The 13,892-nt window shown below is 36.2% G+C and overlaps 1 protein-coding gene across 5 annotated transcripts in view; it reads right to left on the bottom strand.

Moving 5' to 3' along the window:
• Positions 1 to 192: 192 nt before the first annotated feature.
• DNAlig3 (DNA ligase 3) overlaps positions 193 to 13,892 on the bottom strand; it is a 38,723-nt gene continuing 25,023 nt past the window's right edge. For 2 of the 5 annotated variants that reach the window (XM_089076356.1, XM_089076353.1), the window contains exons 4-19: positions 11,659 to 11,897; positions 11,127 to 11,206; positions 10,639 to 10,716; positions 10,283 to 10,454; positions 9,727 to 9,882; positions 9,309 to 9,440; positions 8,710 to 8,789; positions 8,499 to 8,586; positions 8,336 to 8,413; positions 7,961 to 8,084; positions 7,060 to 7,130; positions 6,828 to 6,974; positions 5,728 to 6,375; positions 3,917 to 4,008; positions 2,479 to 2,578; positions 193 to 640 (exon numbers count right to left, since the gene is read on the bottom strand). In XM_089076356.1, the coding sequence (XP_088932482.1) occupies positions 494 to 640; positions 2,479 to 2,578; positions 3,917 to 4,008; positions 5,728 to 6,375; positions 6,828 to 6,974; positions 7,060 to 7,130; positions 7,961 to 8,084; positions 8,336 to 8,413; positions 8,499 to 8,586; positions 8,710 to 8,789; positions 9,309 to 9,440; positions 9,727 to 9,882; positions 10,283 to 10,454; positions 10,639 to 10,716; positions 11,127 to 11,206; positions 11,659 to 11,897 (2,432 nt within the window). In that variant the 3' untranslated portion in view covers positions 193 to 493. The remainder of the gene's footprint in view (positions 641 to 2,478; positions 2,579 to 3,916; positions 4,009 to 5,727; positions 6,376 to 6,827; positions 6,975 to 7,059; positions 7,131 to 7,960; positions 8,085 to 8,335; positions 8,414 to 8,498; positions 8,587 to 8,709; positions 8,790 to 9,308; positions 9,441 to 9,726; positions 9,883 to 10,282; positions 10,455 to 10,638; positions 10,717 to 11,126; positions 11,207 to 11,658; positions 11,898 to 13,892) is intronic. The other 3 variants (XM_089076354.1, XM_089076355.1, XM_089076357.1) reach the window with 3 other exon arrangements.

Here is a 13,892-nt window from a genome sequence, read left to right as displayed (position 1 = left end):
TCCCTTTCATTTCGTCTGTCCAGTTCACTTTTTATTTGTACGTAGCATATAAATGCTCGCATTTCCCTTAATTTTCATAGGTGTATTTACAAATTTACTTACAAAAACGGGGAAAAAAATTAGAGATAAAGGGAAAGCAATTTCATAATTAAGGGAAAGAAGAAAGTAAGTTTATAATCAAGGGAAAGTATCTTTTATTTCTTCCTTTGCCTTTTATTTCTTCCTTGCCTTTATTTCTTGCTTTTATCACAAGACATTTTAATTTTGTTTTATTATTACAGACATTTACATATTTTATTAAACCCTGAAACGAGCATTGCTGTGTACAATTTATGTGTACATGTGTACATGTGTGTATGTGTGTGTGTGTGTGTGTGTGTGTGTGTGTGTGTGTGGGTGGGTGGGTGTGTGTGTGTGTGGTGTGTGTGTGTGTGGGTGTGTGTGTGTGTGTGTGTGTGTGTGTGTGTGTGTGTTAAAAACGATAAGTGCTGCGTTACCGATGTATGCACGAACAATTACAGTAATCGCCCACTAGCTGAACCGCATGCTGGACCTCGTCTTGCTTCCTCGACCGCGCCGCGGTTTCCTCCAGCCAGGACACGTTCACATGCTTGACGGTTCTCGGAAAGTCCGCAAAGTCCTTGCGAATGAAGAATAGAATAGAAATAGAATAGAATAGAATTTATTTGCACTTTAGCCTTGTAGCCAAGAAAGGGACTTGGTTTACAAAAATTAATCACTTAACCACATTCATCCTTTCATATCTAATTATCTATCGTGTTATACATCATACTTGTTTTTATTTATTTACTCTTTTGCTTCGTTCTTTTCGCTTGCTTATAACTTTTGCTCATCTTTCCTACTCTATCCTTATTTGCCTACTTTTTATTTGCCTTATTTACTTATTTATTCCTATGTATTTCTATCACGGTCTCTCTTAACACATTCCTCTTTTTGCGAAAAACTTATCTCCTCCCTTTGTTTTTACCTTGTCGTTATTTTCCTCTTCGCTTCTTTCCTTTAATTCTTTTTCCCTTTTTCCCAATCTAACTTTTCCTCCCATTAATCTTCCTATGATCGCCTCTTTGTTTCTATCTAACTCCATCCAACCTTTAGTTAAGTTCTTGCGAATAAAAAAGCGACATTTCAAAACCGTGACATCTCGCACCAACATTATCAGATTCGCCGAAAAAAATTCATTCGTTCGTTCTATCGAGAAATAAGATAAAAAGATGCACTTTATCGGACAAATTTAATCAACGTAACGCCACAGTGATGACGCAAGGATATCCTTTTCCCCTTATATATTTCATCCCCAGGCGGTATATCAGGTGTCTTAGAGAAAATTATTATCGTCGAATGCGTTTTTGAATTATTTGATATATTTTTAAATCGATCGGGAAATTTGTTCGCTTCCGCCCACGTGGCGCTTACGTTAATAAATGAAAAAAGAAACGAATGAACTTTCTGATAAATCTGATAAGCGCCGATGACGCAAGCACTGTACGAGTTATACCAAGATGTTAGGAGCCGATAAAAAAAATTTTTTTTAAATGACAGTTGAAAAAAATCTCATTGGAATTGACGTAAAATCGTAGCGTGACGACGACATGAGTCGCATTCGCGACCTGAAAAAAAATATATATATATATATATATATATATATATATATATATATATTTTCCATAACCGGTGTGGGATAACGGCAAATTAACGGCGACGTCCGGTAATTGGCGCCGGCGATTAATCGAGCCGGCAACTTGCTTCCAGGATAGCGGAAAGTGCTGAACGGTCTGGATCGGGAGACAGTAATGGCCGCGGTATTAACCGCGGTTAATCCGATTATGGCCCCCCTTACCTTTTCCCATCCCACGCCATTCCGTCCCGCCGTACGATCGCGCGTTAAATTTCCGCGTTGCTCACGCTGCTAAATTCCCACGCGATTTTTCGCCGATAAAAGCGGGTAAGGCCGCTCGACTATCGTCAGATAGCGGATTCGCAGAGAGTGTAATCGCGAGCTGAGGGACGCCAGTTTGAGGTTGAGCGATAAAAATGCAACCTCTCGGTGAAAATATCAGGGAGGGAGCATACATTCGGCGGGAGGATAAAATTTTTAAATATGTTATACATTTTAAAACAATTAAATTTCGAAATATAATCAACTTATATACGCAAAAGTCGCGCGTTATTTGCATTATTTATTAATATGACGGCATTTATTAATATATACGGCATGATTTTCATTACGGCATGCTGTTCTTAATTACAACATGTCGACATATGCGCGCACAGGAGTGACGCGTAGAGCATCTTTATCCCCGAGTTTTCTCGACAAATTTTCCTTGAGGGGAGGGAAGGTTTCTGCTGAAAAAGTCAACTTCTCGTTCTCGTTGTCTCGGTCCACAGCTGTGCCCTTTCATCCCGCACAATCGCGCGTTACATTATCTTACGTATGCCGTTTAACTAGTTCAAACTTACCCTGAGAATGACGGAGGACGGAATTTCCATGCGCGTGTGGATGATGTGGGTCGTCGTCGAGTCGTGTCCGTTCTCCGGCGTGACTATCGTGGCGCCGAGTCTAACATTTCAACGTTGTCAAGGAGGATCGCAGTTTAGAGTGTCGGCTTTAAATTCACCCCCCCGGGGCGTGTGCGAGTATGTGTATAAGCGCGTTTTGCTGAGAGAAAAGTGGACCTCGCTCACGTCGTGACAACGTCGCGGAAACGATTCCAGAGGGTAAACCGGAGACTGGACGCGATCCCATCGAGGATAAGAATCCTGCGCGAGCCAGCGCGACGTCTCTGGCCATTGTAAACTCGGCCCACCGAGAAACAGACGTTTACGTTCACTACACCGCGACCTGTACCGTCGACCTGTTTTCTGTCTCGACGTTTCGTAAATTACATTCTTCGAGTAATTTGTGGTACATACTATATGGTACATTTCAATTATTATAATTACAATACAGAGTGGTCCAAAATATGGAAACAAACCGAGGGAGGTAATTTCATGGCGCGAAATGAATGGACATGGTATAAATAAATTCTTTTCGAAGGCTTCTTTTTCGATAAAAAAAAAAAAAAAAAAAAAAAAGAAACCTTGAAACTTAAGAATTGAAGAATTAAAAATTATTTTTGCATTTGAAGAATTAAAAGGACATTCACAATAACAAACAAAATTAAAGGATCACCTCAGATCAGGAAGAAACGGCGAAATACAAATTTATATGATTTCGCGAAAAATAAACGTAGAGATATATTTTCAAAAAGGCTTCTTTTACTAAAGGCCTAAAGATTCCGCTTCGAAAGTGCATCAAAAGCTTTTTCTTCGGCGAGATTTCTGCTCGAAGAGGCGGGTAAAAGAGTTTGACGAGATTTGCGCGCAAGCGGAATCTTAAGATTTAAAATATGTTTTTGAAATATTTTTCATCAAGTCGAGCGAATTTGTATTTCCGTTTCCGCCACCGACTTCCAGTGGTACTTTAATTCCATTGAAAAATATATTTCAAGTTAACTCATTCGACATTTGACTCTTTTTCAAATAATTTACGTACATACAACGCTCATATACTTTTCAACGTACGATGGCGTATTTTTCAAAAATAGCGAAAGGACATTAATGAGACATTCGTTGCGAATGCAAAGAGATAAAGAACGTGTGTCACGATAATGCAACTTCCCTGTTAATACAAGACCGACATTTGCGTTACTTCGAAAATCGATTAGAGAATCGAAGAGAAAAAAAACGAGGGGGAGAACGATGGGGATGTAAAAATTTATGACATTATCGAAAGCGAGCGAGACCAGCTTTTATGAAATCGCAAATATAATGCGAGCGTAAAGATAATGCGATTACAGCGAGCAATTACGGCGACGTATTAATTAACGTATCAAAATAACGACAAAAGAAAGGATACATTTTAAGCATTTTCCGTGCGTCCTTCCTCCTGCTCGTATCGAAACCAGGCGCGAGGCTCGCTCGTACATCTTGCAGCACATTATTAAATTTCTGCAAAGAAAATTTGCGATAGATAGAGAAAAAAAAAAAAAGGAGCGAAAGGTAAAATGTAATGGGAGAAATAATAACGGCATGCCAAGATGAAGTAAGTGCAAAATGAAGAAGAAAAAGAAGAGAATGTAATATCAAAGTTCACACAAAAAAAGTAAAAATAATATAAAATATAAAATCATATAACATAAAATACAGTGTAAAAGTAAAACAATAATATAACTTATATAAAAAAAATATACGGTAAGTATATATATATATATATATATATATATATATATATATATATATATATATATATGAAATTTTATACTTTATATTTTATTTTTATATATTATAATATATGATAATGCATATAATTAAATAATACACTCAAAGAAAGGTTTTGCTAACATTTAAAAATTTAACTGGATATAGAAGTAAAAATTGTTTGGGTTATTAAAATTACTTACAGAGCTGTCTGATCAAGTTTATAAGTGCTTTAGCAAAACTCCATGTAATTATATTATTATATAATATAATTATTATGTGAGTATATAATAATTACGTAAATAAATTTAATATGCAGAATATATAATGCAGAATGTATAATGAATAAGTTAAAGCGGAAATTGAATAAACGGAAAAATATCTTGTCACAAGCGCACAAAGGCTAAAGGTGAGCACGTGTGCGATGAACTTACAATAAAAAACACGAACATCTAGGTAAGTAACAGTTACGTCAGACAACTTTCGAGAAGATGGATGAATAGACTTCAACTTCACTGTCCGATGTTCTAGTTGCGGACAGAGTTAGCGAACTGCGAAGAACGGGAACAGGTTTGTTCGCGGAAGATTGTTGATAAGCAATAGATATCGGTGGTGACCGATTACGAGAAATCAGTGAGAGAAAATACGAGGTATTCATCATTGTCCCAATTCGAATTCTCCAACAGGACATAAAGGACATAAAGGAGAGCGTGAGAAGAAAAATCTACCGATAACGTCATCTCTCTCTCTCTCTCATAAAAAGATGCAGATAATCCTGGAGCGCGTGAGAAAAGACGCTTATAACAAGAAACACTCGTGACAGTCGTGACAAGCTTCGCTTCTTCGAATCAGATTAACTTCCATCTCGCAGGAAGACATTTCAAACGGTCGAATATAAATCTCGATAGTGCAACCTTCTTTTTATTTTTTACGCAAAATATTAACAATCGAATAAAAAGAGAGGCTTCTGATCGATTCCTCTCGTTCTTAGAAATGAATTTAATTTACGGCAACGCCGTTAATGTAGCAAATTATACGTAGCAAAGAGATACGTTTCTTAAATGTTATAGAGACATACATATGTTTGCCGAATCCGTGCAACTGCGTGAAACTATGTAGCATAAATAAATAAACAATTTTCAAGTATAAACACAGAGAGCGGAGTAAACAGCGTGCAGGATATTTAATAAGCGCATGAATAATATTAATCGGACAATTTATGCTAATGGTTAATGTTATTCTCATGCAGCGGAATTAATAAATTAAATTAATTAATCGAGTGATCTAAATATGAATTAAAAGGGGAAGAATGAAATAGAGCTTGATGAGAGTTTATTAAAAGAGATTCCCAGATAGAATTTCGTTTAGAAAGAAACATAAGAAATAAGAAACCGTTTGCCAAGATTAAATAAAAGGTAAATTTCTCCATATTATCGGAAAATAAATGGGATATTATCACTTATCACTTACGGTATCTTCGATATCCGAATCGGAGGCACTCGTGTCCTTCGAGGACTCGAAGGATCTTTCCGTCTCGCCAGCAAGACGATCGGTGCAATGATCCTCCCCTTCTCGTTTCATCCCTGAATCCCTGAATCTTTTCTCCTTCTTGGGAGAGAATCCCGAAGTCGACGAAGATTCCTCTGTTTCTTTCTTGAGCTCGTGTTTCATCTTCAATCCCTCGCTCTCCGATGGGATTCTGTCCGAAGCAGGTCCTTGGTCGCATTCATCCCTTTTTCGTTTTTTGACGGGCGTTCCCGGAAGCGGTTCCTCCTTGATCTTGGAACTCGTCGATGGCATGTCCCACGAGTTCGTTCTCTTCCTCGCACTTTCGACCTTCCCTGGCGACGTGTCCTTCCTCGGAGAACCAGACGGTTTCTTTCTCGGACTCGTATGACGAGCGTTGACGTCCGTTGGAACGTTTAGCAGGTGATCGAAATCGAGAGACTCGGGCTCCCTTTTGAAGAGATTGCGCAGCTCCTCCAGGTTGGTGGCCGTTGACCAGTCCTTGTCATCGCGGATCCGCGTAACGCGCGGAAACCGGATGCTGATGCCGTCCGCGGTGTGCACCCCCTGGTTTGTAAACTCGGCGCCCGTTATCTCCCATACCGGTTGTTTCTGTCCATCCCACAGTCGCCCACAGTCGAAATTGAACGATTAGTGGTTATGACGGATTAATAGCGGAGCATATTAACGCTACATTATACGCCAAGATCCGCAGTTTGCATTGCGAAAATGAGATTTGAATAACTCGAATATAGAGAGGATGTGGTCGAACGGTAGAGAGGTGTGTTAATTAATTAGTAGTCAGGTAAATATAGAATCGAATAACGAAAAAAGAATATTTAAAATAAAATTAACATTTTAACTCTTGAAAAAAAAATGATATCGTCTTAACTCTATAATTAAAGGGTTTTAGTTCCTAAATCCTAAAATAAAAATTGACATTAAATCATAATTTAAACTTGGGTATTAAAAAAATTCAAATAAAAATTCTTATTTAAATAAAAGCATTCCCGTTTCAATGATGGGATAGATTTGTTGATCGAGGGGTTGACTTGCCGGATTACCTTGGGATCCTTCGCTACAAAGTCCGGCACCATAGGTTTCTTGGCGAGCAACCAATTCGGCAGCTTTTCAGCGTCCTTGCCGATCTTCACCATGTCAAGCTCGTCCTGCAACGCCGCCAGGGTAGCATCGTCATGCCCCGTGTGGACCTAGGACGATAAGAAAACATGGTCTCTCCGAGTTAACATTTATTTAAAAGAGTCAAGAGTAAACATTTTATTTAATTGTATTTACCTTGGTAACGGTTAACCACTTGTCGCGCTTCTCGTCGTAGCAACCCATTAAAAAGACCGATAGCATGCCGCCTGCGAGACAAGTAAAAAAAGAAAACAAAAATCTAGGAAACTCGAGGAGACCTTTCGAGATCAAGTTGTTGCAAAAGAATCAGTAATTTCTCTATCAAGTAGCATAAAATAAATTTCTTTATAATAAATTATTAATAAATTTCTTTTTAGATGTATAAATTCGACTTGATTGCTTTTATCATTTTTTTTTATCAATTTTTGTTTATTTGTTTCGCCTGCTGTATTGCAAGTATCTTAACTTTATTAATTTATGTAAAATAAGATATGGATAACTATACTATATTATAATGGAATAATCATAACAGCTTTTTATTTGATCATCGTTATATGATGATAAGAATAGTTTGATGTGTTTAATACTAATACCAATTATTGTGATCATTGCTGATTATTTCTATCGTTTAAATTAATATTTTTTTCTTTTTAAAAATTTAAAAACACGATTATAAAATTTTCTAATTTTTTATCAATTACTCCCTTCGGAATGGATTGTTCCACTCTTTGATAAATCTCCGTTTATTCTTTCGCATTCTCTTTTTCTTTTTCTTACTCACAGTTTTATCCAGTAAGCAAATTTATTCGAAAGTGGAACAACCGGCTCTTATTCTGATAGACCAATAAAATCAGAAAATTTCAATATCCTATCTTCGATACTAGAAACAACACAGGTACATTACATTAAAAACAGTTAAAACAACCGCTTAGTACTTGTAATATCGAACAATTATAATCGTTTAATAAAGATTTAATAAAAACTACAATACATCAGATTTAGTTTTATCTTTCGAATCTTTCGCACTGCAATGCGATAAAGTACCAGTTGTACAGACCTTTGTTACCTGTGCCGTACCATGCACCAAGCACGACGAGATCTGCGCTATCAGCCATCGCACCGCCGCAGAGATAGTCCTTTTTTACCTTCAACCAGTGCCTCTTACCAGGCTCGTATTTGCTCTGGAAATACGGATTGCGAAATCAAATAAAGCACAAGTACCTAGCGATCCATGAAGAAGCATCTACGAGATATTTAAAAATCGATCGATTTTATCGTCGGAAGTTATAGATAATATAAATGAAATAAGAACACTCTGTATCGGATAATTAAGTAAATAAATAATTATTTAATTATTTAAATAACGTAATAATAACGCGAGAGTCTATGTGTAACAAGAAAATTTTTGCGCGTTACTAGGATCGATACCTACGTCGATATCCTTCAGGACCAAACCCTCGAGACCCAGTTTCAACACGTGAATAATCCTTTCCGCTAAATCCCGCGGATCCTGAAATCGAACGCGAATCGTAATCTAATATACTGCTGTAAATAAATGGGAATTAGCGTTTCTTTTGTTCATTTTATTTCTTTACGTGCACTTCGTGTACTTCCGACAACATTATTCTGTTCGGTATCTCGGTCATCCTGTCTTTCAAGATGTTCCTGCGTTCAAGCATAGATCTAACGCAATGGAAAAAAAAAAAAAAAAAAAAAAAAAAAAAAAAAACACATTAAATCAATATCAAAATATAATTTTTATAAAAAAATTATCATATAGAATACTTTTTGAAATTCGATATTTACTTGTCTATAAGTATCTCGCCGTTATAATACAAGCAGTCGAAAACGAAAAGGCACACATTGGCGTTTTTGAATTCAGCTTTCTGAAAATAAATTTAATTATTTAAAACATATTATTATATGCACACATTTCTATTATTATAAAGCAATTGAGATAGAGGATTGCGGAAAATTCCACAAATTTTCATTCATATATTTGATTTACTTTATAATTAGACGTATAATAAAATATACCGATGAAAATTCAAGAAATTTATTCAAGAAATTTTACTAAAAATAGAAAACATGCATAAAATAATTTAACACATATTTAAAAGAATCTAATTCGGAAAATAAAAATATCTTCTTCTTTCAATTTAAAGCTAAAAGTGGGGAGTCACGAGTACTTACATTTTATTTTTTTTTTTCCCTGTAAACAAATCGCGACCCAAAAAATTTTGAAAAATATTGTAAAGTATTGCACGTAGCATTACTATAGATTTGTTATCGATTGCCAAATATAAATTCGACATAAAACAAAATATAGAGATATCGCATTCAGAAATCATTAGAGAAAAATAGAGTTAAGTGAAAAGATTTGAAACAAAATTCGTTGCTCTTACTTTGTGAATTCCTAAAGTGCCGAAAGGCAGAGGTTGTCCGGTCTCATTGTCAACCATAAGAACCTCAGAATCAAGAATCAGATCATCCCCATCAGGAAACGCCTGTCCTATGTAATCCTTGAAGAGATTCACCTAGAAAAGCCGATTACTCGGAAATCGCGGAGTCGCGTGAGCGTCGTCGTGTGTTTCGAATTTCACAATTATCTTGAATTCTATTATTATTGTATTCTATATTATTATGTAAATAATATATATTATGTAAATAATAATTCTCGAACGATTTTTCGACGAAATATATGTGAAGTATCTCTATCACTTCCAAAAAAACTCGACTTAGAAAATGTAAATTATTTAAAGTAATGAGTTATTGAAAAAAATAGCTACGTAATATTTCTCTCTCTTTCTCACTCTTTCTAACCTTATGAGGCAAAACCGGCTTAAGAGATCTGCTGAAGTATCGAAAATCATTTCCACTTTTGTGCACCTGCACACGCTCACCGTCGTACTTGACCTCCGATAACATCCCATTCGGGCACTTCCGCATCGCCATTTCCACAGATGTGCATGCCTCGGCCTTTATTAATTAATTAATTAATTAATTAATTACGTATTCAGCTGATTACAACTAATAATTAGTTAATAACAACGCGTGATTATTTAGCTTTCCGTATAACAACTCATTAAACATAATTGAAAATTATTGTATGTTTAATCTCGAAAAGTAACTTAATAATTATATATATAAAATATTAAATATACATCATTGTATCATATATAATTATAATAATAATAATAATAATAATAATAATAATAATAATAATAATAATAATAATATAATTACATTATATGTATAATAATATTGAAGCCAAATATTTCGTACTAATTCACGCGTTAATAATATACAATGTTATTAATATTATATGCAACGAGTATTAGAAATAATAACGATATTTCGGATTTAGTTCTCGATGTACCAGCATTGGTAAAACGGGAGTCATCAGCGAGATAGCGACTTTATTGCGGCTTGAAGGTGAGCTCGAGGGGCATGACTTTTCCTCTGGATTCGGCAGGAAACGTCGCACCACCGCTTCCAAATCCCGGGACATCTGGAAGGCCTTGTATGCGTCCACGTGAAGCCCCTCGAGACTGAATACGCATACGTGTGTGTGTGTGTGTGTGTGTGTGTGTGTGTGTGTGTGTGTGTGTGTGTGTGTGTGTGTGTGTGTGTGTGTGTGTGTGTGTGTGTGTGTGTGTGTGTATACATTTTAATAATCATCATCGAAAAACCAATTGTAAAAAAGATTTGCAACGTATTTGAGCGTATACTCACATGTGTTTCGGCCCGGCGTTGATTCTCAGATCGTGCTTGATCAGACGTACTATCATTTTCAGATCGTTGGCGGTACATCTAAAATTTTTATCGAACGTTCGCAAAAGGTTACAAGTAAAATAACAAGTAAAATAAACATAAAAAAGGTAGAAGGAAGAACTGCATTTACAATCTCTGTAAATGTGATATATCTCTCGTGCGGCGAAAACAAACGCAATTCGAAATGGCAAAATTTTAAAAAAGATATAATAAAGAGAATATAAATTAAGTAAATAAATAAAGATAAATTGCGAGCAATTCAGACTCCATGCGTTAATTGCAGAATGGTTTTATCGCTATTTTATACCAATTGGATATATAGATAAATCGGGGCTAAGCGACGTAACCGCGGTGCTTTTATGTATTTGTTTCGTCGATAAGACATTTTTTATAAAGAGATGCCGTAGCCGGAAAGGTTAACGAAAAGAACGGCCGATCAACGAACTTACTTATCGAGGATAGATCGAAAATGATGCATCTGCTCCTCCTCCTTGGTCAAATGCGACAACCTTTCCAAAAAAAGGTCAACCTGTCCGACGATAAAACCGACGCTCATTAATAAAGATAAATAAAAATTAATAAAACCTCATCCTGCATTTATTTTAATTTATCGCGCGCGGTAAATTAAAATTCGGAAAATTCCACACAAAGTTAAATTTCATTTCATTATCTTCCGTTCTCAGCTCCAAATTATTTAATAAATTTTTATTACTGATGGATTATAATCAAATGGACGGATCGAACTCGCTCGAATAAAGTTTTAATTCTTTAGCAAAATGAAGAAATTTCATATTTTTCAATTTTTCTAAATTCAAATTGGCTTCAATTTCATCGTGGATCGTTGCAATGGATCGGACCAAATATTCTTATTCTTAAATTTAATTTGGATTTGGATTTTGTTGTCATTTTTCTTCATTTCTTTTCTTTCTCCAAATTTGTAAAAAGAAGAAAAAAAAATTGTACGTCGATTTTTCAACTTACGTCCTGGATCGTCAATACGCTCGCGGCGCAAGGCGACACGGCAGCACTATTTTCAAAGAATTCGCTGATCGTCTCGGCCACGTCGCCTTGCTCCAGATGCTCCAGCATCGCGTCCTCGTCCTGGAGCAGCATTCGCGCGAACAATTTTATCAGCTGCTTGCTCTGTAGATTATAAATTCTCTTCACGGCACCGGGCAGTAACAGTTTGCACCAGAGCACGATGTCGCCCTTAAAACCATCTGAACAGAATAAACGAAAGAAAGAAAACGAAATGTGCGCATAAATATTTTTGCTGATTATTCTTCGTTCTTAAAATTAATATCCAGAGCTGCTCGATATTTACATTTCTAACACTTTTTTCTCTTGCAAAATTGAAGATGTATCGTATTGTTTCACTTGCTTCAACAAACAAATCTTTCTATATTTATTAAATAGAGAGAAGATTTAGTTTGATATTGAGCCGCGATGTGATTGGCAACGTAGAAAATTTGTATATAAATTTAAAAATAAAAAGATTATTATAGGTGTTAAAAATTTGATCTTATCGAATATTGCCGATATTTCATTTTCGTATTAAATCTTTCTACACCTCGACAGAATCAGATGTGATATAGAAAAAGTTAATCGTTTATTTCACTAAAATGAAATATAAATATTCGATAGGATAGTCTCATCTTCCTAAGCATCTCTAAGAGCTTTCTGATGTAGAGGAAAAAGATACGAGGTAATCTCTCTTAACTAAAAATACGAGCTAATCTCTCTTAAATAAAAAATATTTGAAAGAAAAAACCAGGAACTTTTTATCACTCAATTTAAAGTCGACCTTCGATGATTAACCGCACGATTAATTTTTCGCTCGTGTATACTCGATATTTTTATCAATTTCGCGTTTAAAGAATGATATATATATATAATAAAGTTAATTAAAAAAGTCGCAATTAAATATCCGATAAAGTTAATACAACATTCAGTTGCTCCAACTCGTACATACGTACCACTAAGAGAAGATGATAAAAACTGCACGATAAAAACGATAAACGATAAACGATAAAAAATAAAAGCACAATTAAAAGCGAGAAAAATTAAAGAAAAATTAAAAATATGATATTAGTTTTCTTTTTTAATAACATCCGCTTTATTTCACCTAATAAACATATTGGGATACGATAATTATTTCGCGAAATAAAATAATTAAACTTGCTTGCTAACTTGTAATTCTATAATTTATTGATTCGTGCTATCTATCGCAACATCATTATTATGTCACTAATTATTTTTTCAATCATATAATAATAATCATAATTTCAATAATTTATAAAGTATCTAATAAAGTATCTAATAACATGCCTTTTTTCTCTCTTTTCTTTCATTATGCTTACATTTTACGATATCTCTGAAATACAGAATTAACAATTTTTTCCAATAAAATAATATTTGTACAATAATTTTCTATCAAAAATTATATACGTAACAATTATATTGCAATTAATACACTGAATGCTCTTTCTTTTTTCTCAAGCAAGATTTTGATTTCAAGGTGTTTCTGCCGACAGAACGAGTTACGTCCAATACGTAACAATACGTAACGCGCAACAAGTGCACGTGGGCACGGGACGTATCGTGATGTTTTTAATCGACCAAACCGTCGAAACGAAACGCGCGAGACGACCAAAGAATAGCGGAGGAGCCTGGTTTCCCTGCTCATCTCGACATGGACAAACAGGGCGAAGTCGAAGCACGCCGCGAGAAGTTTGCCGCGTGACGCGCGCGCTTAGGATCGCGCCCGTCCGCGGAATCCCGGATCATCGGCGAAAATAGAGCGGCCAGCGGGGATTTGAGCACAAAGTAAAACGCAGCTTTTAAACCGCGCACGTGTGCGCGGCTGCGAGATCCATTATCCCGAAAATCGCGCCATCGAGATGTTGATCCGACAGACCTCACGCACAGACGCTCCGCGCCTTTGAGAGCGCGTAGCGGTAAATTCCTCCGCGGATTGCGATTTCCGTCGCTCGCGTATTCCTCGCTCGCGGAACGTGAAATGATTGCGCGCAATTCGTAAATAATGGTACCTAAGAATAGAGGGACTGACCCACCGTGGGGTGGAGCGTCAGATTCCGCATCGCGCGGACGGCTCGTTCGTCCCGCGGATCTTCTCTCTCCCCCTTTCTCTCTCTCCCCCCCCACTCTCCTCCTCTAGTTCTTTCTCCTTGATCCTCGCGTGAAATATATCGCCG

This window comes from Pogonomyrmex barbatus, unplaced genomic scaffold (genome assembly GCF_055798465.1).
Source record: "Pogonomyrmex barbatus isolate J1 unplaced genomic scaffold, ASM5579846v1 scaffold2, whole genome shotgun sequence".
NCBI lineage: Eukaryota > Metazoa > Arthropoda > Insecta > Hymenoptera > Formicidae > Pogonomyrmex > Pogonomyrmex barbatus.
The sequence above is the reverse complement of the archived record's forward strand: the minus strand, read 5'-3'. Positions and strand labels throughout refer to the sequence as shown.